At 46.1% G+C, this 20,579-nt stretch overlaps 3 protein-coding genes across 4 annotated transcripts in view; 2 read left to right on the forward strand and 1 right to left on the reverse strand.

Annotated features, from left to right (window-relative positions):
* Positions 1–20,579, forward strand: part of ADAT1 (adenosine deaminase tRNA specific 1) — a 118,108-nt gene that overhangs the window by 51,896 nt on the left and 45,633 nt on the right. The window lies entirely within an intron of this gene.
* On the reverse strand, positions 6,474–8,276 carry TERF2IP (TERF2 interacting protein). Its single transcript, XM_075511048.1, has 3 exons — positions 7,778–8,276; positions 7,544–7,620; positions 6,474–6,917 (listed from the first exon to the last, which is right to left on the reverse strand). Exons 1-3 carry the CDS (start codon positions 8,274–8,276, stop codon positions 6,474–6,476), a joined length of 1,020 nt encoding a protein of 339 aa, XP_075367163.1.
* On the forward strand, positions 8,180–19,707 carry KARS1 (lysyl-tRNA synthetase 1). Of its 2 annotated transcripts, none has more exons than XM_075509322.1 (14): positions 8,180–8,395; positions 9,118–9,268; positions 9,478–9,643; positions 10,048–10,141; positions 10,399–10,585; positions 10,763–10,888; positions 14,958–15,077; positions 15,317–15,479; positions 15,579–15,752; positions 16,483–16,568; positions 17,256–17,341; positions 17,694–17,820; positions 19,120–19,263; positions 19,579–19,707. In XM_075509322.1, the coding sequence occupies exons 1-14, from the start codon at positions 8,334–8,336 to the stop codon at positions 19,663–19,665; spliced, it is 1,773 nt and encodes a 590-aa protein (XP_075365437.1). In that variant the 5' UTR covers positions 8,180–8,333; the 3' UTR covers positions 19,666–19,707. The 2 variants fall into 2 exon arrangements, with proteins under 2 accessions (XP_075365437.1, XP_075365436.1); XM_075509321.1 differs by lacking the exon at positions 8,180–8,395 and adding an exon at positions 8,418–8,603.

Genomic DNA, 20,579 nt, shown 5'->3' on the forward strand with positions numbered 1-20,579 from the left:
TTTCTGGAAAGATCCATTTTCGGAATGGTTGAGTTCTCAAGCCCGGTTTTTCTTTTGCTCCATTCCTGTGCCTGGGCATCCAGCCTTGGTGGCAATGTTGGGGAAATGTTTGTGTTCACTTAGTATATAATGGGAAAAGGGAATAAACCAGCTATAGTTGAAAATAAAAACTCCTGGGTTTGCATATGGGGATCCATTTCTGGGACTATGTGAATTTATTTATTTTTCAGCTGAAATAATTCTGTCTTCTAGCTTTCAAAACCAAGAATAGTTGTTCCCCTGGGAATTCTCACAGTCCACATATGTAACTGAGAAGAATTCATGCTAAGGCTGAGACTGTAAAGACAAGGTAAGGACACAGATTCCACTGGTATAAATACTGGAACTGGGAAGATAGGTTTATGGCAGCGGACTGAAGAAGCTGAGAGGAGAACGGGAAGTTATCCTAGTGAATTATTTGGTGAGAATATTTCCTGTCTTAGAGCACAACAAAACTATGTTTAATAGACTATGCCATTCTCCACCATCTCCATTGCAGATGCCATTCTCCCACCTCCAATGGGAATATGTAGCTCAAACCCGAACAACAGAATTATTTTTACCTGTTTTTAACAGTGTTCCGTAAGACAAGGAGAAAAGCTTGTTACCAGACTTCGGGAGTGAAATGCCTACAAATACCTCCTTCTGAACATCCTCTTTCATGTGTAAATTGCAGAGTCCCTTTAACATGCATCTATTTAACAGTGCATTCAGATATTGCTCCAGAGCTGGAATGTTTCCACTACCCTGCAGACAGCAAGGCAGCTGTCCTAAGGCAGGATCACAAGCATCAACAAGGGATGAGGCTCGATTCTGAGGATGTGCATCCTCGGGAGAAGGTGATCAAGGCAAGGCTGGGCACTGGAGGAGATCTGAGCAGGCTCCAGGCAGGTTCAGGGCATTCAGGGCCATGGGAAGCTGTGTTCCCTCTCCACCAACACCACCTCCCTACACACACCCTCCCATCCCCGGTTCACTGCTCCTCTTCCCTGTCTGCCCTAGTTGCAGCCCCTTGCCCCAAGGCCCTGTTCACTTTGTCGCCAGCTGCCCTCCTCGTGCCAGTGTAGCTCTGGTGAGGAGTGCTCATATTAAACTTGGCCGAAGGGCATTTGGTGCCCACTATAGAAAAGTGACAATGTCTACCTGGAGGACTAGACCTCGTTTGCATGTTATTAAAAAGTTGCAATATCTTCTTAAAAGGAGAAACATATGCTGCTGAATTTTAAAATTAGGGGATATAGTGACCGTGTTCATGTTTGAAGGTGTATAGGCAAGAACAAGTGTCCAGCCTCTACCTATTGTGTGTGTTTGAAGGGTGATGGAGAAGGATTCACCTTAACCGAACAGCAATCTCCAATAGTAGGAAGAAGGCTCTTCTGACAAATTCACAGCAGCTGGGTTGGTTGGGGTTTTTTTTGTACCAGAGAATTAATGAGGGGTTTGTTACGTGCGGATTCTGCTGAGGAAAGTAGGGAAAGTAACCTTACAGACAGACACCGAGCAGTTATGTTGGTTAGCAAGAGAAAGTAGCTGCTAGCTAAAGAGTGGACCTGTGGGATGAACCAGTGAGCCATCCCCAGTTAACAGTCAGCTCTGAGACCGCAAAGAGTAGCAGCCTAGAGAAGCAGGAGAGCTTTCCAGCCCAGAAGCAGCTCTGTAGTCACCTTCGCTGGGATAGGCATCGGCATTCCAGATCCTGTGTGTCCCTTTGGGGTAAGAGACCATCCAGCAGCAGTTAGGAAGAGAGTTGCAGGATGAGTTGTGCAACAGCAAGCAGTAAGGGAGGTTAGCTGCCCAGCAAGGCAGCTCCAGACGCAGAATTGGTCAGCAGTGGGAAAGATGATATAAGCAGGAGGGAGGAGCCTTTCTTTCGACTTCTGTTACATTCAGTATTATTGTTAATTATTTAGATTTCACAGGCCAGTGTTTTGTTGCAGCATTTATCTTATCCATTACATCCTCTTTCTCCAAATGCCCCTGTGTACACTCATACTTTGTAAGGGTGGGTGGGCAGGGGCAGAGACCTCAGCTTGTTACGCAGTTAGCGGGGTTTCCCTGGTTTCTGGGTGTAGAACTAGATGAATGTCAGTGTTTCTGAAGGAGCCCTTTGAAATTGAATCCAGACATCTCTTACCACTAAGCAGGGCCTAGCACACTGAATTATTCAGATGCACTGCTAAATCTGTACACCATACAAGCTGAATTTCTCCTATAGCTGCTGGTGATTCCTTCAGCACACAGTCAGTCACTATCCGAATTTCACTTCCAGTCCTGCTTTTCATTTGGATGAAGCAATCCGCCCTAATCACCAAGACTAAAAACATTTTAAAGCAGCTGTGGATGATTACAGGATGTTTGCTCCTCAGGGACATGGTTTCTTCCTGGAGACCACTCAGATAAGGTTCCTCTAAGCATGAACCCTATTGTTTAAAACAGAGCTGTTGTTCTTAGTGGTTGGAAAGACTTCAGGTGCTATTTCTGTATCTTTCCAGAGTCTGAATTTCCATGTCATCATCTGTAAAACTGGAATAATACTGACTCAATTCAGAAGAGGCAGATCTCAGTCTTGTATTGTGTAAATAAAGGTTTGAAGCTAGATTCATAAAGGAGACATCAGAAGTTGTATCCAACATTTAGGCTTTAATGACATTTACAGATAACCTGCTACCATAGCACTGTGGATATCTGTATTCCTAGAGCTAAACCCCTAATCCCTGCAAAGCGTGGGTGTTGTCTCTTATGGAAATCGTAGTCTTACTACTAGGGATCCTGTTGTTGAATGACAAAATCCATGCTGAGCAGGCAGCACTGGCATCATGGTAGTAAGTCCACTGAAGGCAAGGGATCTTCCTTTACACAGTGTTTATGCAAACTTAGAGCAGGCAGACTGGCACAGAGAAGTAGGACTCGTGCTGCGCCAGAGAAGTGCACAGCCACTGTATTTCTTTTAACATTCCTTTAAAATGGACCTTAACATATTCAGCTAAAAGCATGGAGTCTCAGAAGCCTGTTCTTACTGAAGTCATAGTAAAGAGCTTCCTACTTTACGTGCCAAGAAGCCTGTTTCTGAGCAAACACAGGCTCTTTCCAGTACATTGCTAATTATATCTCTACATTAACCAATGTCAGCTTGAGTGGCGTTAAGTTTTATTATGAATACTTGTTTTCAGTGGACTTGATCAATTCCACGTATCAAATGCTTAGCTGGACAAAAACCTTCCTAGTGTTTCCAGTCAGCCAGTAAACAAATGACATAAAAAATAACGTGATGCATTTTCTTAATGTACTGTTTTGAAAATTACTTTAACTTCTGCTTCCTAAGCTTAATTGGGGAAAAGCAGGATTGTTGATTTCAGCGTATCTTTACTATACTCCTTTAGCTATGTTTCCTCAATACAAGTGGTAAGATTTTTTTTTCCTGGAAGCACCAAAACTGCACGGTGTGGTCACATGAAAATCTAAAGTTCTCTTAATGCAAGCAAAGATGACTTAGAATACTTTTTTGGAGGAGGAAAAATACAACAAAAAAACCCCAAAAGTTTCAAGATGGTGAGCGTTACGTTTGAAACTATGGCTACATCCTTTGGCATGTGCATAAAATAAAGATCATGGATGTCTGTTTAGAAACAAATGTCAAGTTTACATTGTGTAAGTCCAGAAGAGTAAACTCTGCTTTTATACCAATGAAGTGTAAGATGGAGAAGTCACCAATCAAAGGGACATTTAAAAACTGACTCTTTGCTCTTCCTGTCTGTTGCTCTTCAACCTGGTGCATGCAATCAGTTCTTCACTGGTAACTTTAGTTACAAAAGGCCAGAATTCATCAATTTTGATGAATGCTGGCTAACTCTAAAAGGAAGCAAATGGGAAATACCCAAACTCCAGATAATAGTTTGTAGACCCAGTATTTCTGCCTCTGGTATTGTCTTTAACTCAAAGTTCTGGCATGCGCATCGCCACTCTGCTCACCCTTCCAGGTTTACAAGTATTGCTGCTCCAGGCAGTAATACAACAAGAAACTTGTATACTTCTTTGAGCAACAAAAAGAGCGTTCCTGATGCTCCCGGATAGTAAGGGACCTGATTGATAGGAACATGGAAAGCCAAACTGTGTCCAGCATATTGGAAGGAATCTAACTGTGTCTTTGGTAAGGCAAAGCAGGGAAAACAAGGATTTTTATCGTGGGAGAAGCCAGAATGCCTTGAAGCAGAACCAGATGATATAGTGACATCTCCAGGTCAACCTGATAATGGGAAAGTGGACTGAAGAGACCTAAACCCATGTGCCTGCACGAGCAAGAGCCTATCTCTGGATAAGCAGTGCCTTTCAGGAGTTCAGAACAGATGAAAGAGGGCAACCCTGAGTAAGCTGTGCTCTCTGGGTCTTAGTTCCTATGCCTACTGAGTGCACCAAGTGTGTATGGAAAGGTTCTCAGAGTTAGACAATGTGTTTGTACGGTTCTGCAAAGGTAAAAGCACTGTATGTGGACTCAGAAGTTTGCATTGCATTGCAATTTGTCTGACTAATTGCCCTGAAAAAGACAAACTCCCTCTTAAAATAAGTGTCACTTAGAATTATAAAAATACATAAGCCTTACACCTGATCTTTTGATGTTGCAGCCATTTAATGGGTTCTACCTCTCACTCTGAATTCTAGAGCAGCTTTGGTTAAACAAGACAACCATTGAATTGTGAGGCTATGGTGCTGCTGAGATGTGTACACCACCCAAGCTAGAATGGGAGTTTTTGGCTGCAGGAGGTGATGGGCCTCCTGTTCATGAACCTGGTCATCAGCAGTCCTTGGATTTCAAATCCAGCTGGTAAAGTTTCTCATTTTTAAAAAAACTTACTACTTTATTTGCTATGTTGTCTTGCACTCTCTTGTTAAGTGCTTGTCTTGTCTTCCACACAAGTCTCAAGTAACCAGTCTGAGCAGCGTGAATGTACCAAATCATTCTCACCGTTTCAGCAGGAATGACCTGTCCAGGGAAACACTGCGTAGTCTAAACCAGAGCTTTGGCATTTATTTGGTTACATTGGTTAACTCCCCAAATAATCAGTTGGTGTTTCAGGACAGTGGTTTTCTGAAGTAGCAGTCTCATTATATCAGGTTATTGTTGACTTTCAATATAATCTGAATTTGGCTTAAAATCAGCAATTTCCTAATTCACCTTAATTTTTTGAGTGCCACAGTGCAATAACCAAAAATCCCAAAATATAATTCTAAGGAAAAAAAAAAATTCAATCTTTGCTTTTACAAGCCCATTTTATTTCACCAAAAGAACAAATTCCAGATTTACAGGACTGACTTCAAATAATATTAAGAGTGACCAGAGCACAATTTCAGGCTGAAAGTACCGAGTTTTTCAGATTGTGACTGTATACTAGCAATGGTGTTCTCTCTCTCTCAACCATGACTTAGGTGATACATACCTAAATAAACTCTAAGCACTCTTTCTTAACTTGTATCTCCTACTTGAACTATTGCACGTGGCCCTGAAAGCTGATCTGCTGGTACAAGTGTTTGCCTGGATTAAAGAAGCTGGGACTCTTCAATCTCTAGAGATGCAAGCTGGGGCAGAGCTACTCATTGTTTTTTAGATCATGAAGCAAGATGGTAAAGTTACTGTTATTAAACAAACCCCGATATATTAGCATTGGAAAAGACATGCTGGAAGTGCTAATTGAGATGACTGTCTACTGGCATGAGGTTTTAACTGACAGATCTCTGTAACATAAGATTGAGTATTATAATGTCACAGTGACCTTTTTTGGCCATTCCCAGTACACATGGCCACTCTGAGACATCTCAGCATTCAATTATGAGACCAAGTGCCTCATCTTCTGGCATGAATGGTTTTGATCCCTCTTTTTGAACAGTTATATTTTCATAGTTATCATCTCCAAATGTCTACTGCTAATCAAGGTTCATTAACAAAAAAAAAAAGATGTAATGACACCAACTGGCAGAGCAGGTTGTTAAATGATCATCCACAACAGTCTGAAGTAACAGACACGTGACAGAGAGCAGGCTGCGACTGTGTTCTAATAATGCATTACAGGTTAGAGCACTTAATGTGATTCTGTCAGATTTTGTTGCCAGCCCAATTCAAAATCCTTTGCGTGCAGCAATGTACAGACAGGACTGTCACCTGGTTTATATAGTAGATACACACTTTAAAGCAAATTTTCAGTGAAAACTTGATACTGTATAGAACCCTTCTCTTCACCATTTTCTACTTTTAAATGCTTAGTATACTATTACAAACAAAAATCAAATACAAAATAGGCCTTTTATAAAAAAAAATTTAAAGCATTTCTGAAACTTCAGAATGTTGCATCAAATTTTCTATCATATTTGCATTTCTAAAATGACTTTGTTTTTTTAAGTTCCTGCCCCAGTCCTAGATCAGTCATTCCCCTCTGCTTTGCTATCTAACTTTTCCTAAATGCTACCCGCTTTGCTACATTTTCAGCTCCAAATTTTGCTATCAATTTATTTCTGACACGTTCATCATCTTTTTGCAATTCCAAATCATCCTCTCTGCTCCATACGGGGTACCCATCCAAGCGCTGCCCTGTCTGCAGAAAGTATAAAGTAGTCTCCACTTCACCAGTGTTTTTCAGAAAGGCCTGTGTAACAGTGAACAGGTCCATGCCGAACTTCTCCATGAAGTGCTGCATAGTTTTTACTACTTCTCCCACCACACTGGAAGAAGAGCAAGTGCTTGTTGGTCTTTCTTCCCTTTGTAATTGAGTGTCAGGGAGAGCGGAGTCCTCCGGTCCAGTTTTCAAACCAGATGCTGTTTCTCCTGGGGACTTTCCCTCTCCATCTTGTGTAGAAAGATCTTCTGAAATGTCCGAAGTGTCACTTCCTGACTAACAGTAAGAGAACTAGAGTCATCAATTAGACATGGTATTTTCTGGCACGCTTCTTTTATCACTGCTACCCAACCACCTTCTACTGTGACTCTACAGTACATAAAAAACTCAGAAATTACTAGACATAGTAAAATTCAGTGACTGGAGTGAAGCTGTCTGTGTTAATGAGGATATAAAAGACCACAGAAAAGCATGAACTACAAGGGAGAATTTGAACAAACCACGTATAAAAGGCAAATGTTAATGCAACTGCAGGAATACTTTATGTCTGAGGTGAAAGGATGGCTTCCATTTTCCAATACAGCTTTTAATGTGACAACGCTGTCACATTAATTTCCTCAAGTTAACTTGGGCAGGGAATCAAACTAAGAAACTATGCCACAGCGAGGCACCATTCATCATAAGCCACGTAGTTCACAGCTCGACACGAAGCTCCCGCTTAGCCACGGCAGAAGGCACGTCATGGTGCAAAGCCATTTAAGAAGTTAACGACGAGTTATTGTTGTGCCATTCTGTGACAACCGGGAAGGACTACTCCGAGCGGCTCGCTCCCAGCGACACTGCGGCGTGCAGAAGCACCTGCAGCAGCAACGCTACTCCCCGTGCTGGCCCCGGACGCTTACCTCCGTGCTTTCAAACTCCCGATTAGCTGCCTCGAAAAGACCCGTGCTTTCTGCGGGCTCCTCCGTCCGTCGGGGCTCTGCGGGAACAGGCGGGCATCGACTGCCAGGCCGCGGCGGGGCCCAGGGCCACGGTCCCCCCCGCCCATCAGCCTCCTCCCACCCTCCCTCCCAACCTCCGCCCACCCAGCCGCTCTACCCCCCGCCGCCTCGCCCCGCCGCCTGCCCCCAGCTCACCCCCGCGCAGCGGCCGCAGGTGCCGCAGGTAGCGGTCGCGCATGGCCTGCCAGCTGTGCCGCGTCAGGCCGGCCCGCTCCAGCTCCTTCCAGAGCGCCCGGCCGCTCGCCCGCGCCTCGCCCCGCCCGCGCACCGCCCGCAGCAGCGCCGCGTCCTCCGCCTCCGTGAAGGCGAGGCGACCGCGCGGCGAGGCGGCGGGCGGCGCGGGCGGCGCGGCGGGCAGCCGGAAGGGCTCCAGCGGCAGCCGCTGGTTGCGCTCCACGCACTCCGTCACGTACTCGGTGGAGACAGCCCCGCCGGGCGCCGCCTCGCCCGGCTGCGCCAGGAGCACGGCTCCCGGCTCCTGCACGCGGCACAGCCGCCCGCCGCCCGCCAGCACCAGGGGCGCCAGGCGCAGCTTGGCCAGCCCGGGCCGCACGTAGAACCGCATCGGGCTCCCGTCGTCCCACAAGAACAGCGACCGCGAGCGCGCCGCCGCCGCGCCCCCGCGTTCCGCCATCGCCGCGCCGGGCGCGCAGGCGCGGGAGCGCCGGAAGGGCCGGCTGGAGCCGGGAAGATGGCGGCTGCGGCGGAGCGCGCCTGCGAGGCGGCGGAGGCTGAGTCGCGCCTGAGCAAAAAGTGAGGGTGGGCGGGCAGGTGGGGCCGGGCCGCGCCGGGCTGGGGAGGCGAATGTCCGGCTGCCCCGGTGCGCGTCTCCGCCAGGTGATCCGTGGGAGCGCGCCATGCTGAGCCCCGCCGCTGCGCGGCTCCGCGGCTGGGGCTGGGGCTGGAGCTGGAGGGCCGCGCCCGCGCTCCGATGGCGCCAGGCACTTCACGGCCAAAGCAGGTCCGTTCTTGGCGCTCTGTCTGGGCTCTCCTCTTTCCTCGTGAAGCCCCGGCCGGCGGGGTCGGGAGCGGCGGGAAGAGCCGCGGCGCCTGTGGGCCGTGGGGGCCGGTCCGGGCCGCCAAGGCGGCTTCGGGAAGCCCAAGTAACGCCTGGCTTTTTTCAGTGGCGAGTTTGCCTTGTTTCGCTTCTGAGCTACGTGGGGTTGCTGGGCTCTGGCGTACGAACGGGCCTGCGGAAGGTGCTTGGGCACACGGGCACGCATCCTCAGGGTCTGTTTATGTAACGTTTGGTTCAGTTGTAACTTCCTCTGAGTCTTTGTATCTCGCAGGAGATGAACTGAAGGAGTTCGGGGAAGAAAATGCTTAAACGTGCTTAAGGATTATTTTGACTTTTGGGCAGAGTAGGAGAAACGATAGGGTTGCTTGTACAGTAAGCTTTTGGCAGAATCCTGCCAAGTGTTGCCCTGTAGAAGTATCCGAGTACCTGCTGCATCCGGTTTCCTTCTCTTTTGCAGCGAGCTGAAGAGACGTTTAAAGGCTGAGAGAAAAATAGCTGAAAAAGAGGCAAAGCAGAAAGAGGAAAGCGAAAAGCATTCAAATAAGCCTTCCTTGACTTCTGACTCTGAGAATAACATTGGTGCTGATGAGGAAAGCTTGGATCCAAATGTGAGCGTCTGGCCTCATGCTTATTACTCTGTTCTGAGAATAAATGTTATTGGTTTACATTTGATTTTTTTATTCAAGGGGAACTAAATGGTTAAAAGGGGAGAGACCTACATGTTCCTCCATAAGGGCAGCTGTGTTTTAATTTACAACCTGTAAAATAGTTTCAGTTTCTAACGAAACCGGTTGGTTGTGTTTGTTTCTGGTGACAGCAATACTACAAGATCCGTAGCCATGCAGTCCAGCAGCTGAAGGGCACCAGCGAAGATCCTTATCCCCACAAGTTCCATGTGGACTTATCTCTCCCAGATTTTATAGAGAAGTACAGTCACCTGCAGCCAGGAGATCACCTGACAGACATTACAGTGAGAGTGGCAGGTAAAGGCTTATCCAGGATACAGGAAGATGGTCTGCTGCTTTGCGAAGCCAAGCCTTAGGTGCTTTTAGCGATGGGGTGGTCTCTTTTTGAATTTTGCCGGTCCCCCGTTACTCGGTCATGGAGTCTGTAGCAGTGTTAGACTATGCGGGACGTGTCCTTGCAGACTGAGCGGACCTGTGCAACGTCCCTTACGACCACAAGATCAGATTGTGGTATGGGCTCCAGGACCCAAAGTTCATATGGTCTTTTGTGCACTGGTATTAATTCTGAGACTTAACTGCTTCTCTTTCACGGTTAGTGATCCGCTCAGAGCTGACGATCCTTTGTCCAAGCGATAAAAGGCTAATAGTATCCTTTCTGGTAGGGACTCTTTTCCTGATGTCCCGCATACTTTGATATGTAGGTCGAATCCATGCAAAGCGTGCCTCTGGAGGGAAGCTGATTTTCTATGATCTTCGTGGCGAAGGAGTCAAATTGCAGGTCATGGCAAATTCCAGGTGAGTAGAGGTGTTGTCAGTAGCATTCTAAACTGAACTGCATTCTGGGGCCCAGAGATCTGTACTTGGGCATTCTAGCCCTTCATCTCCTTAGGCTATCCGTCTGCGGGTTGGCTTAGGCAGCCTAGGATGTTGTGGTTGGCTTCCCTGCTAGAAGGATCCTTTTTTTAAAGGATTTGGTCTGGGGAGAGACTTGCAGGACAGTTTGGAATGTTGAATTTTAAACAAAACTGCTTACCTCGGTTTTGTAATTACAGGCTCTACAAGTCTGAGGAAGACTATTCCCGTGTTAACAACAAGCTGCGTCGTGGGGACATTGTTGGTGTAGAGGGGAATCCTGGGAAAACAAAGAAAGGGGAACTGAGTATTATTCCTTATGAAATAACTCTGTTGTCTCCATGCCTGCACATGTTGCCTCATCTTCACTTTGGCCTCAAAGATAAGGTACTTGTCATACCTGTCACTCTTGGAGGCAATTTGACAGATAGGTCTGAATGGATGACCTTTTATACCTGCTGATGGTATCACTCAACAAAGGAACGTTATTAGTTTTGCTTTGGTATTTTTTCCCTTGGCAGCACGTTTTGTCTAGCTTGTTCTAAAGAGATCTGTTCTTTGCAGGAAACGAGGTATCGTCAGCGATACTTGGATTTAATTCTTAATGATTACGTGAGGCAGAAATTTATAACCCGTGCAAAGATCATTACATATATTCGGAGCTTTCTAGATGAGCTGGGCTTCCTGGAGGTAAGGCTTCAGTGCTTATTCCTCTCCGTCCTTAATGTGTTTAGAGCTTCTCAGCTTCAAGGGTGCTTGATATGCAGAATATTTACAGAAGTGAGAATAATTACCTCAGCACAGTGTGTTTTACCACTTTAATGTAATGAGAGCCATTCCTTTCCTCTCTTTTTAAAGTTAAGCCTGTTCCTCAGTTGGTGAGGTTGTGACTCGGGGAAGCTTTTATCAAGGTAGTACTTCAAACGACTGCTGTCCTTTCCTCACTTCAGTAAATTAAGGTGGAAATAACATCTTTGAAGCGGTGTTTTGCCTCTGGAGGTAAATGCAGGTTTTACTTCCTGTAAGTAAAACTGGTTTTATTTTAAGATCTATTGCGGAGTAGCGTATGAGAAAACAGTACTGGCTCTGCTCTGTGTTGCATCCAGATTCTTGGTTGTACTTTACCGTTAGCAAAACGATTAGAACTTAATGTAGTTTATTTACAAGCGTTTATCAACTGAATCTGCAAAAGCTGCCAGTGGGCGTTTTTTGAGAGCAGTGGGAGCCCGAACCCGTGCTGCGTAATCTCTGTCGTATGTGTAATGGCTTTAATGTCTCTCTTTGGTTTGGTTTTGTGGTCGTGTCCCGTCTCCCCCCCCTCCCCCCCCCCCCCCCCCCAAATAATTCTTAATCTAGTACTTGCAGATTTTACTGTTCTGATAACTTAATCAAAAAGGACCATAAGAGTCCTTCTCCATTTATATGAAGTTTTGACTTGTTGTTGGAATAACGGAGTAAGTTACTTAGGCTTGGCGAGAATGTTGGGAATTGAATAACAGGCAGAGAAGTCGGGGAATGGCCTGCTGTACAATAGAGTGCAGTCTGGAGGTACGTGAGTCGGGCAGTGCTCAGTCATACCAGCACTCCATAGGGCACAGTGTAGCGTCATGGCATGGACAGATACTAGTTAATTTTGAGAAAAAGTAGCCAAACTGTCGTGGGTATTGTATCGTGCTCTTCAGCTGATTGTCAGGGCTCGTTAGTTCAATCGTCATCCGTTAAACTTTATTTCTGATTCCAGTACTGTCTGGGATGCTGACTGCTTTGTGTTTTCTGCAGCTCAGTTTGTTTTATAGCGTAGATCTGTTTGGAGAATCCCGTTAAATACTGGTTTAGGGAGCTATATTAATTCATAGCCTACAAAATTTCTCCTCTCTTTTAAGTTCTAGCTGCATCCTTGTTCTCTTTTCATCACACGTTGACTTCTCTTTTTTTGCCCTGACCTTTGTTCTGTCACGGGAGCCCTGAGTCTCGTTCTGTTTCGTAGAAGCGTTCCCCTCTGTGTGGCTATCGGTAGTTCTGTTGTGAATTGTGAAATTCTGTTGTGAAAATACCTGTTTTCATGCTTCTGGGTCGGTAACGGGGCATTAATTCTTGATGCTAAGATGTGAGGATATGGACAGGCATACTGAAGTTCTTTGTGTTAACGTGAAAGCCAAGCTGGTTTGTAAGCACAGCAGTTTAAACGTGGCATATCCCACAGAACCAATTAGAAAACTGCTTGGCCGCTCCCGCCAATTCTCTGTGCAGGCGGCCAAGTTTTGAGTTGTAAATCATTCTGCTACTCCATTTTTCTGTCATTTGCAGCTACTTTCTCTTTCCAATGTCAAGAGACGTTGAACTGAAGTCTGTTTCTTATGTAGTCGGTAGAGTATATTGCTTGGTGCGTAAGTGGTCACCTTTTAAACATCTAAGAAAATGCAGCTTCTGCAAAAGAAGATTTGTAATGACTTGAACTGAATCAATTCACTGAAGCCTGCAGTGGCTTGATTTAATTCTTTTTTCCCCTTGAAATTGTGTATCTCTTCAGAAATTAATTCAGTTGGGCTCTGAATTCCCCATACATACAGAAAATCAGTAACAGCTTTTTATCTAAAGCGAGCGTTTCCATGTACCCATATATTCCCAGCCATCCTCACCGCCAAATAGTTTTGAATACTCCAAACGTTAATGATTTTATTTTTTTCCCCCAAAGGCGATGTTATTAAAATTGTTTAGGTTTTACAAAATTTGCAGTATCCGTGGCATGGCATTTCTTTCAGGGTTACTGCTTTACAGCTTTGCTACAGGGACTATCCTAAAGAATGTACAGCATAAGCGATGATTTGGAGAAGATACTGAGGAAGGCTGCTACTTCTCATAACATTCATAAAACAGCGCGCTCTCACCAAGTGGATTTTATCATAGAATCGCAGAACGGTTTGGGTTGGAAGGGACCTTTAAAGATCATCTAGGCCAGCCCCCCTGCCATGGGCAGGGCCGTCTTTCGCTAGACCAGGTTGCTCAAAGCCCCATCCAACCTGGCCTTGGACACTTCCAGGGGTGGGACATGCACCACTTCTCTGGGCAACCTGTGCCAGTGCCGCACCACCCTCATCGTAAGACATTTCTTCCTTACGTCCAATCTAAACCTACCCTCTTTCAGTGTCAAACCGTGCCCCTTGTCCTGTCACTACAGGCCTTGGTGAAAAGTCTCTCTGCGCCTTTCTTATAAGCCCCCTTTATATATTGAAAGGCCGCAAAAAGGTCTCCCCGGAGCCTTCTCTTCTCCAGGCTGAACGACCCCAGCTCTCTCAGCCTGTCTTCGCAGGAGAGGTGCTCCAGCCCCCTGACCGTTTCCGTGGCCCTCCCCCGGACTCGCTCTAACAGGTCCACCTCTTTCGTGTGCTGGGGACCCCAGAGTTAGAGGCAGTGCTCGAGGTGGGGCCTCATGAGAGCGGAGTAGAGGGGGAGAATCCCCTCCCTCCACCCGCTGGCCACGCTTCTTGCGATGCAGCCCAGGGGACAGTTGGCTTTCTGGGCTGCAGGCGCGCATTGAGAAGGACCTGGGGGTGTTGGTTGACAGCCGCCTGAATATGAGCCAGCAGTGTGCCCAGGCGGCCAAGAAGGCCAATGGCATCCTGGCCTGTATCAAAAATAGCGTGGCCAGCAGGACCAGGGAAGTGATTGTGCCCCTGTACTCGGCACTGGTGAGGCCGCACCTCGAATACTGTGTTCAGTTTTGGGCCCCCCACTACAAGAGGGATATTGAGGTACTGGAGCGTGTCCAGAGAAGGGCAACGAAGCTGGTGAAGGGTCTGGAGCAGAAGTCTTATGAGGAGCGGCTGAGGGAGCTGGGACTGTTTAGCCTGGAGAAAAGGAGGCTGAGGGGAGACCTCATCGCTCTCTACAACTACCTGAAAGGAGGTTGTAGAGAGGTGGGGGTCGGTCTCTTCTCCCAGGTAACAAGTGATAGGACAAGAGGAAATGGCCTCAAGTTGCGCCAGGGGAGGTTTAGACTGGATATTAGGAAATTTTTCTTCACCGAGAGGGTTACCAAGCATTGGAACAGACTGCCCAGGGAAGTGGTTGAGTCACCATCCCTGGAGGTATTTAAAGGACGTTTGGATGAGGTACTTAGAGACATGGTGTAGTGGTGGTTTTTGGCAGTGTTAGGTTTATGGTTGGACTCGATGATCTTAAAGGTCTTTTCCAACCTATATGATTCTGTGATTCTGTGATTCTGTGATTGCCAGCTCGTGTCCAGTTTTTCAGGCACCAGGATCCCCAAGTCCTTTTCCGCAGGGCTCCTCTCAATCCATTCATCCTCCAGGCTGTACTGATACTGGGGATTGCCCTGACCCAGGTGCAGGAGCTTGCACTTGGCCTTGCTGAACCTCATTTTCTGCAATGTAGAGAGAGGATTTTGTGACAATGCCACAGCCCAGTTCCTGGCTTTGATAACATGAACCCAGCAGGTTCACATTTGCAGTAAGTATGAATGATTCTTGATAGCAACAGATAGTTCAAGTGATTTGTCTTTACTGACTGCATGGGAGAAGTGCTCTTTAGTTCAGAATTGTTTTCATATACTGGAATGTCAAACAATCAATGAAATACCGGGATTTTTCACCAAAGCTAGCTGTGGTTTGGTTTGTCTGCTTGATCTACAGAGTTCTGCTTTGGAAACAGATCAGACGGAAGCAGGGCACTGAGGTAGGAGCCTGGAAATATTTATGCCGCTGTTAACTTAATTTTTTTTGTTGTTATTATTTTACAGATTGAAACTCCTATGATGAATATAATTCCAGGTGGAGCTGTGGCAAAACCTTTCATCACGTACCACAATGAACTGGATATGAATTTATATATGAGAATTGCTCCAGAGCTTTACCATAAGGTAAAATAGAAGCCCCTCACGGCTAGGCCTATATTCTCTAGACTGTTGTGATCTTACTCTAAAAAAGCAAATGTAGCTAAAATGAGGATTATTTGTGAAGAAAGGTGGACTCATTGGATTGGAGGAGACAGAATGTATCTTGAGTGAGATTTGCAAGGTCGCGTTGCGGTTTGTGTTGGAGCTCTCTTTAGTTCTTTTGAAAAAGTGAAGTGTGTTTACTAGAATTTCCTTTTGTTTAGATGGTGGTGGTTGGAGGCATGGACAGAGTATATGAAATTGGGCGTCAGTTCCGGAATGAAGGCATTGATTTGACTCACAACCCTGAGTTCACAACTTGTGAATTCTATATGGCTTACGCAGACTACTATGACTTGATGGAAATTACAGAGAAGTTGCTTTCAGGTGACATATGCAATATTAATGAAAAAAGAGTAAGAATCTCTGGAAGAATTGCATATTATTTGGCATACTCTTCTTCTAAACCTCAGGTTCCTTTTGTAGGGATGGTGAAACATATTACTGGAAGTTACAAGATCACTTATCATCCAGATGGTCAAGATGGAGAGGCCTATGAGATAGATTTTACCCCTCCCTTCCGGCGAATTAGCATGGTGTATGATCTGGAAAAGGCCCTAGGAGTGAAATTTCCATCAGCTGAGTGTTTTGAAACTGAAGGTTAGATACTGAGTATGAATGTCCTGTAATTCTTCCTTAACAGAAAGAGGGCAAAAGGTCTCGAGTTCTCAGCCTGCAGTCTGTCAGCTGCTTTTTTGAGGTGGTACTAACACATGGGATTGCTTTTCTCTGCTTTTGTCTGTTACCTAAGAGTCCAGAAAGAAGCCTTCGTGCCTTGCAGTCTTTGGCAGGATCTGACTCTTTTGCCTCTTCCTTTGTCGCGTATACGTCATGCTGTATGCTCAAGAGGCGTGATCTGGGGAGTTCTTGATCTGTTGAAGAGACCCAGCTTTTTATTTCTCTTGTGCAGTTGAGTCTCTGTGCCTGTGATCGTAGGTTAGGAGTAGGATGATTTTGGGCTTTCTTCAAAACGTGCGTATGTGCTATTTTGTTCCTGGAATCCAGAGCCATAAGGAAACGCGTTCATACACTTTTTAGTGATTCTCCCCCTGCCACCCCTCAAACAAAACAAACAAACAAAAAAGTCCAGCAGTTGTGTGGGGTTGTGTTTAGCTGTTGTCAAGTTTCTGAAGTATAAAATAACTTATATTTTAGTGTAAACTGATTGAAAACAAGCACTATTTTTGTAGGCTGGCATTTAAGCTCCTGCTTTCCATGATGTATACCATTAAGATCTTACAAATCACTCTAAGACACAGTGAAGGACGCAGAAAGCAAAAGACGTGGTTGCCTGGGTGGCTTTTCTAATTTTTGTCTACAACAATTTCAGAAACTCGCAGGTTCTTTGATGACCTTTGTGCAGAGAGAAACGTTGAGTGTCCACCTCCCAGGACAACAGCCAGGCTTCTTGACAGAGTGAGTAAAGGTGGTGTTTTTATAATCCTAATGTCTTTGAGGATCTATCTGTATCAACAGAAGTCTCTTCAGAGCAAAAGTGTAGCTGCGTCTGGGAAAACGTGCTGAAATGCACTTCAGCTATTTCTGTGTCACCGTGAGAAAACGTGCTGTGTCAAAATCTTTTTTTGCGTTGTCTACACCACAGTGTAGTTTACTGATGCCTGCTTAACGTGAGTGCGAGAGGATTTTAGTCTGATAACTGGTCTCTCGTGCTTAAAGCACATCTGCTTTATCTTATGTCAGTTTTGTCTGAGAGATCTGTGCGTTTGTATGGACCTTACCATACAAACTGGTAGGCTTACCATATAGCTCTTCTACCAACTGTATTAAGTCTTTTCCTTTGTACCCAAAATACTGCCTGGTAGCTGGTTTTCTGCTGCTTTTCCTATCGGCCTTTCTTGTAATGTCCAAATTGACTTATGTTGTTAATACATGTTTTGCCATGTAATTTTTTCTTATCCAACTAGGACACACGCTCTCTGTTGATGAAGACATTACCATGATCAGGAATTATTCGTTGGGAAACCTTTTGGTTTTGTGGTACCTTCTTCAGTAGCGAAGAGAGGGAGGCAGGATGTTGGGGGAAGGCAGTTCTCGGAAAGTGATACTGTTCTCTACATAGTTGTTTTGCTTTCGTTTTCCCAGTTAGTTGGTGAATTCCTGGAAGTCACTTGTATCAACCCGACATTCATCTGTGATCACCCACAGATCATGAGTCCTCTAGCCAAATGGTAAGAGTGTGACACACAGTCAGTGTGTAACTCCTTTAAACCCTCTACTCCTACTTTATTAAAAAGAAAAAAAAAAAAAAAAAAGAGAGAGCAAAAAAAGCTCACATCTGTGAAAACAGAGATTTTGATGTTGTATACTAGTTTGTGAATTCTGACGCCAACCGAGGCAGACGTTGGTTCCTGAGCTGTGAAGCCCATCATCCAGGGAAGAGGTGTGCTGATGCTTAGTAGTTTGAAGTTTTGACAGCGGTTACTGCTAAGCGTGGGCAATCCTCCTGACGTAACGTGTGCGCTCTTTGCTTCTGTAAAGGTGTTTATTTTAAGGTATGGTTGTTTTGTCCTCTTCACAAAGGCATCGCAGTCATCGGGGACTAACAGAACGCTTTGAACTCTTTGTAATGAAGAAGGAAGTGTGCAATGCGTACACAGAACTTAACGATCCTTTCCGGCAGCGGCAGCTTTTTGAGGATCAGGCCAAGGTATGGTGTCTTGCTGATGGTGAGTCAATGGATAGAGGCACGTAAGCAAGGAATATTTCCTCTGTCCATTCCAAATCTGTCATTGGTCCCTACTGCTGAAAAGGGTTGTTACTGCTTTGAGCGAGTGTTTCTCACTCAAGCGAAAGCCTGTCATTAAAACTTAATTCCTTTTAAAGGAACCTTGCTCTCTAAGGCAGACAAGTCCAAACACTGCTGCTGATTAGTTTTTCAGTAGTGCGACTTGGGTTTGGAGTATCTTCCCTTTTATTCTACCCGAAGTACTGATCTGAAAAAAAGCAAAGGCGCAAAGCGTTTTCTCTGTCTTGCTTGGGTCGAAAGTTGTTTTTCCTCAGTTAAGCATTTATGTAGTCCTACAACATTGTACTTCTAGGTTCTTAAATAAATTTCCGTGTCCGGTAAGAGTTTGAGTGGTGCGTAAGAAATAGCCTAATTTCCTGAACTGAGTTATTACTATTTTAAGTCGGCTCAGAGAATAGAGACTGGAAATGATTAGGCCTGCAAATTTATAGTACTGGGTTTCTCTAGATCAGCCTCCGAAAGGAGTGCCTGAAACCGTTTTTGTTATTAATTTGGTATACGCATCCACGCGTGCACGCGTGCCCACACGACACGACTGAGGGCAGATGACGCGGTCTGCAGAAACAGAGTTCCTGTTCTTCCTACTCTTTCTAATGGCTTCACAGCGCCTAGAGGACTAAACAATTGTCAAAGCCAGGAAAACAGACTTACGTTAACTAACTTACTTGACAGTAAATTTCAGAATGTTCAGTCAGAATGAATAATAAGACAGATTTCTTTCACCTTTGGTCTGTTGTATATATGTTTGCTGTAGCTGTCTCTCACGACTGTAGCCAGACTTTGCAGACATATGATTCTACGTATTGAATGAAAATTTGCCTGAGAATTTAATGTTAAGGTGGAGATTGAGATGGAGGATGGCGTTTCACGTTTCAGGATTTCGGACGCGGGCAGAAAAGTTTTCTTTAACAGTCTTTTGCAAAGTCTTCCTTGAAACCGCATGAGCAAACATGTTTGTTGTTGTTTCAACGCTTACGCTTGGCATTTTCTAAATGTGAGAGGGTTGGCTAGCCTGCGTTTTCGTTATGATGACTTTTGGCACTTGGAGGCTGTCAGGGTCAGACGCATGAGTTACCATCTCAGGGTTAGGGGTTTTTAATCTTTCTGCTCGAGGGGAGAAAAGCGATCCCTAAGCAGAAGTGGGCAGTGTCTAGCTTGTCTGCTCTGTACAACCCACCTTTGACGCATTGTCTCATTTAGGCAAAAGCTGCAGGTGATGATGAAGCCATGTTTATTGATGAAAACTTCTGCACTGCGCTGGAGTATGGCCTTCCTCCTACAGCTGGCTGGGGCATGGGAATTGATCGCTTCACCATGTTCCTCACAGATTCCAATAACATCAAGGTAAGTGTTAGAAGTGGCAGCGCCTACTGCTAGCTCTGTCAGAGAACGGGGAACGAGATTCTGCAGAGCAGGCCATCGCTCTAAGAAAACGAGTGACAGACAGCGGGGCCGTTTGAGATTCTTTCGGACGGAGAATTCCACCTCAGAAAAGCTCTCCTTCGTCGCACTTGCTTAGAAAGCCCGGCGAGCCGCGGCGCCGCCCAGGGCGCCGGGAAGGCGGGCCCGGGGCGGCTGTCGCGAGACTTGCCCGCGGGGTCTCGTTCCCCAGGCCGCGGGGGCGACCCTGGCGCCCGCTGACGCTGTCCCTTTTCGCAGGAGGTGCTTCTCTTCCCTGCCATGAAACCGGAGGACAACAAGAAGGAGGCGCAGCCCGAGCAGCCTGCCGAAGGCACCTCTGTGTGAGGCGCGGCCCTCACACAGTGAATAAACGCAGCACTCTCTGCCGCCGGTCTCCGTGTCTCTGTGTGCGCCTGCGGAAGTGTAAGGCAGACCTCACCTCGTCAAGGACAGAGGGGCTCAGGCAGCCGGAATGGCTGCCCTGAAAGTTTGCTGCACTTGCTGCCTTCAAGATGAAGAAGCTTTTACATGTGGAAATGTGTAATTTAGGCCCTGAGTCTGCATACCCAAAGACTTCATCGCTAAAAGCAAAACAAAACATAAGCAATATAATTGTGCTTCAGTCACCTGTTACAGTCTAGTTTTATTGTGGTCTGATGAAAAGATACCACTGCTGAGTTAGGGTAGGGGGTGACACCAGCAAGGTACTAACAGCCTTCTTCTCCCTTACCGTGTGTGCTGCAGCTAGATAGTTGTTAAGTGTTTGTACAATAAAGGTATGGGGTAGATGCACGACTTCCCACAGCTACCATTTCTGACCATTTATTGTAGGAATTTCCTTGCTCTGTATGTCCATTCTTTCATTCAGAATGTATCTGTCTCCTCTCCTAGGAGAGGGGAGAAGCTGTAGTAATTGGTGCTGAAAAGTGACTAAGGAGGAAAGGTGTGTTGAAGGAGAAGCCGCTGCCCGAGCGCTCGCACACCATTCAGGGAGTCGCACACTCACCACCCGAGACTTGAACTGCTAGGACCATTGTCCCTTCGCAGCGGGCAGCTCCACTGAGCTGATGGGTGCCCCTTTTCGACTCCTTGCTCACACGCACACACTCACTCTCGGGCGCTTCCTCTCCCCTCTGGCTCGACCCGAGGTTTCCCAAAACGGGGTCTCCGATACGACATACACCAGGCGAATTTATTGATTGGTACAGTGGTGAAAACAGCTCGAGCTGGGTGCCTCCGGAGAGGGACCCAGAACAAAG

Source organism: Mycteria americana, chromosome 8 (assembly GCF_035582795.1).
Source record: "Mycteria americana isolate JAX WOST 10 ecotype Jacksonville Zoo and Gardens chromosome 8, USCA_MyAme_1.0, whole genome shotgun sequence".
Lineage (NCBI taxonomy): Eukaryota > Metazoa > Chordata > Aves > Ciconiiformes > Ciconiidae > Mycteria > Mycteria americana.

Excerpts from the sequence above, each read along its gene's own strand:
- TERF2IP (XM_075511048.1), bottom strand. The coding sequence starts at position 8,276 with ATGGCGGAACGCGGGGGCGCGGCGGCGGCGCGCTCGCGGTCGCTGTTC. Across the intron at positions 7,621-7,777 it reads CCTGCGGCCGCTGCGCGGGG|AGCCCCGACGGACGGAGGAG; the intron begins GTGAGCTGGGGG and ends CTGTTCCCGCAG. Across the intron at positions 6,918-7,543 it reads GGGAGTTTGAAAGCACGGAG|TCAGGAAGTGACACTTCGGA; the intron begins GTAAGCGTCCGG and ends TCTTACTGTTAG.
- KARS1 (XM_075509321.1), top strand. The coding sequence starts at position 8,500 with ATGCTGAGCCCCGCCGCTGCGCGGCTCCGCGGCTGGGGCTGGGGCTGG. Across the intron at positions 17,821-19,119 it reads TTTTTGAGGATCAGGCCAAG|GCAAAAGCTGCAGGTGATGA; the intron begins GTATGGTGTCTT and ends TGTCTCATTTAG. Across the intron at positions 19,264-19,578 it reads CAGATTCCAATAACATCAAG|GAGGTGCTTCTCTTCCCTGC; the intron begins GTAAGTGTTAGA and ends CCCTTTTCGCAG.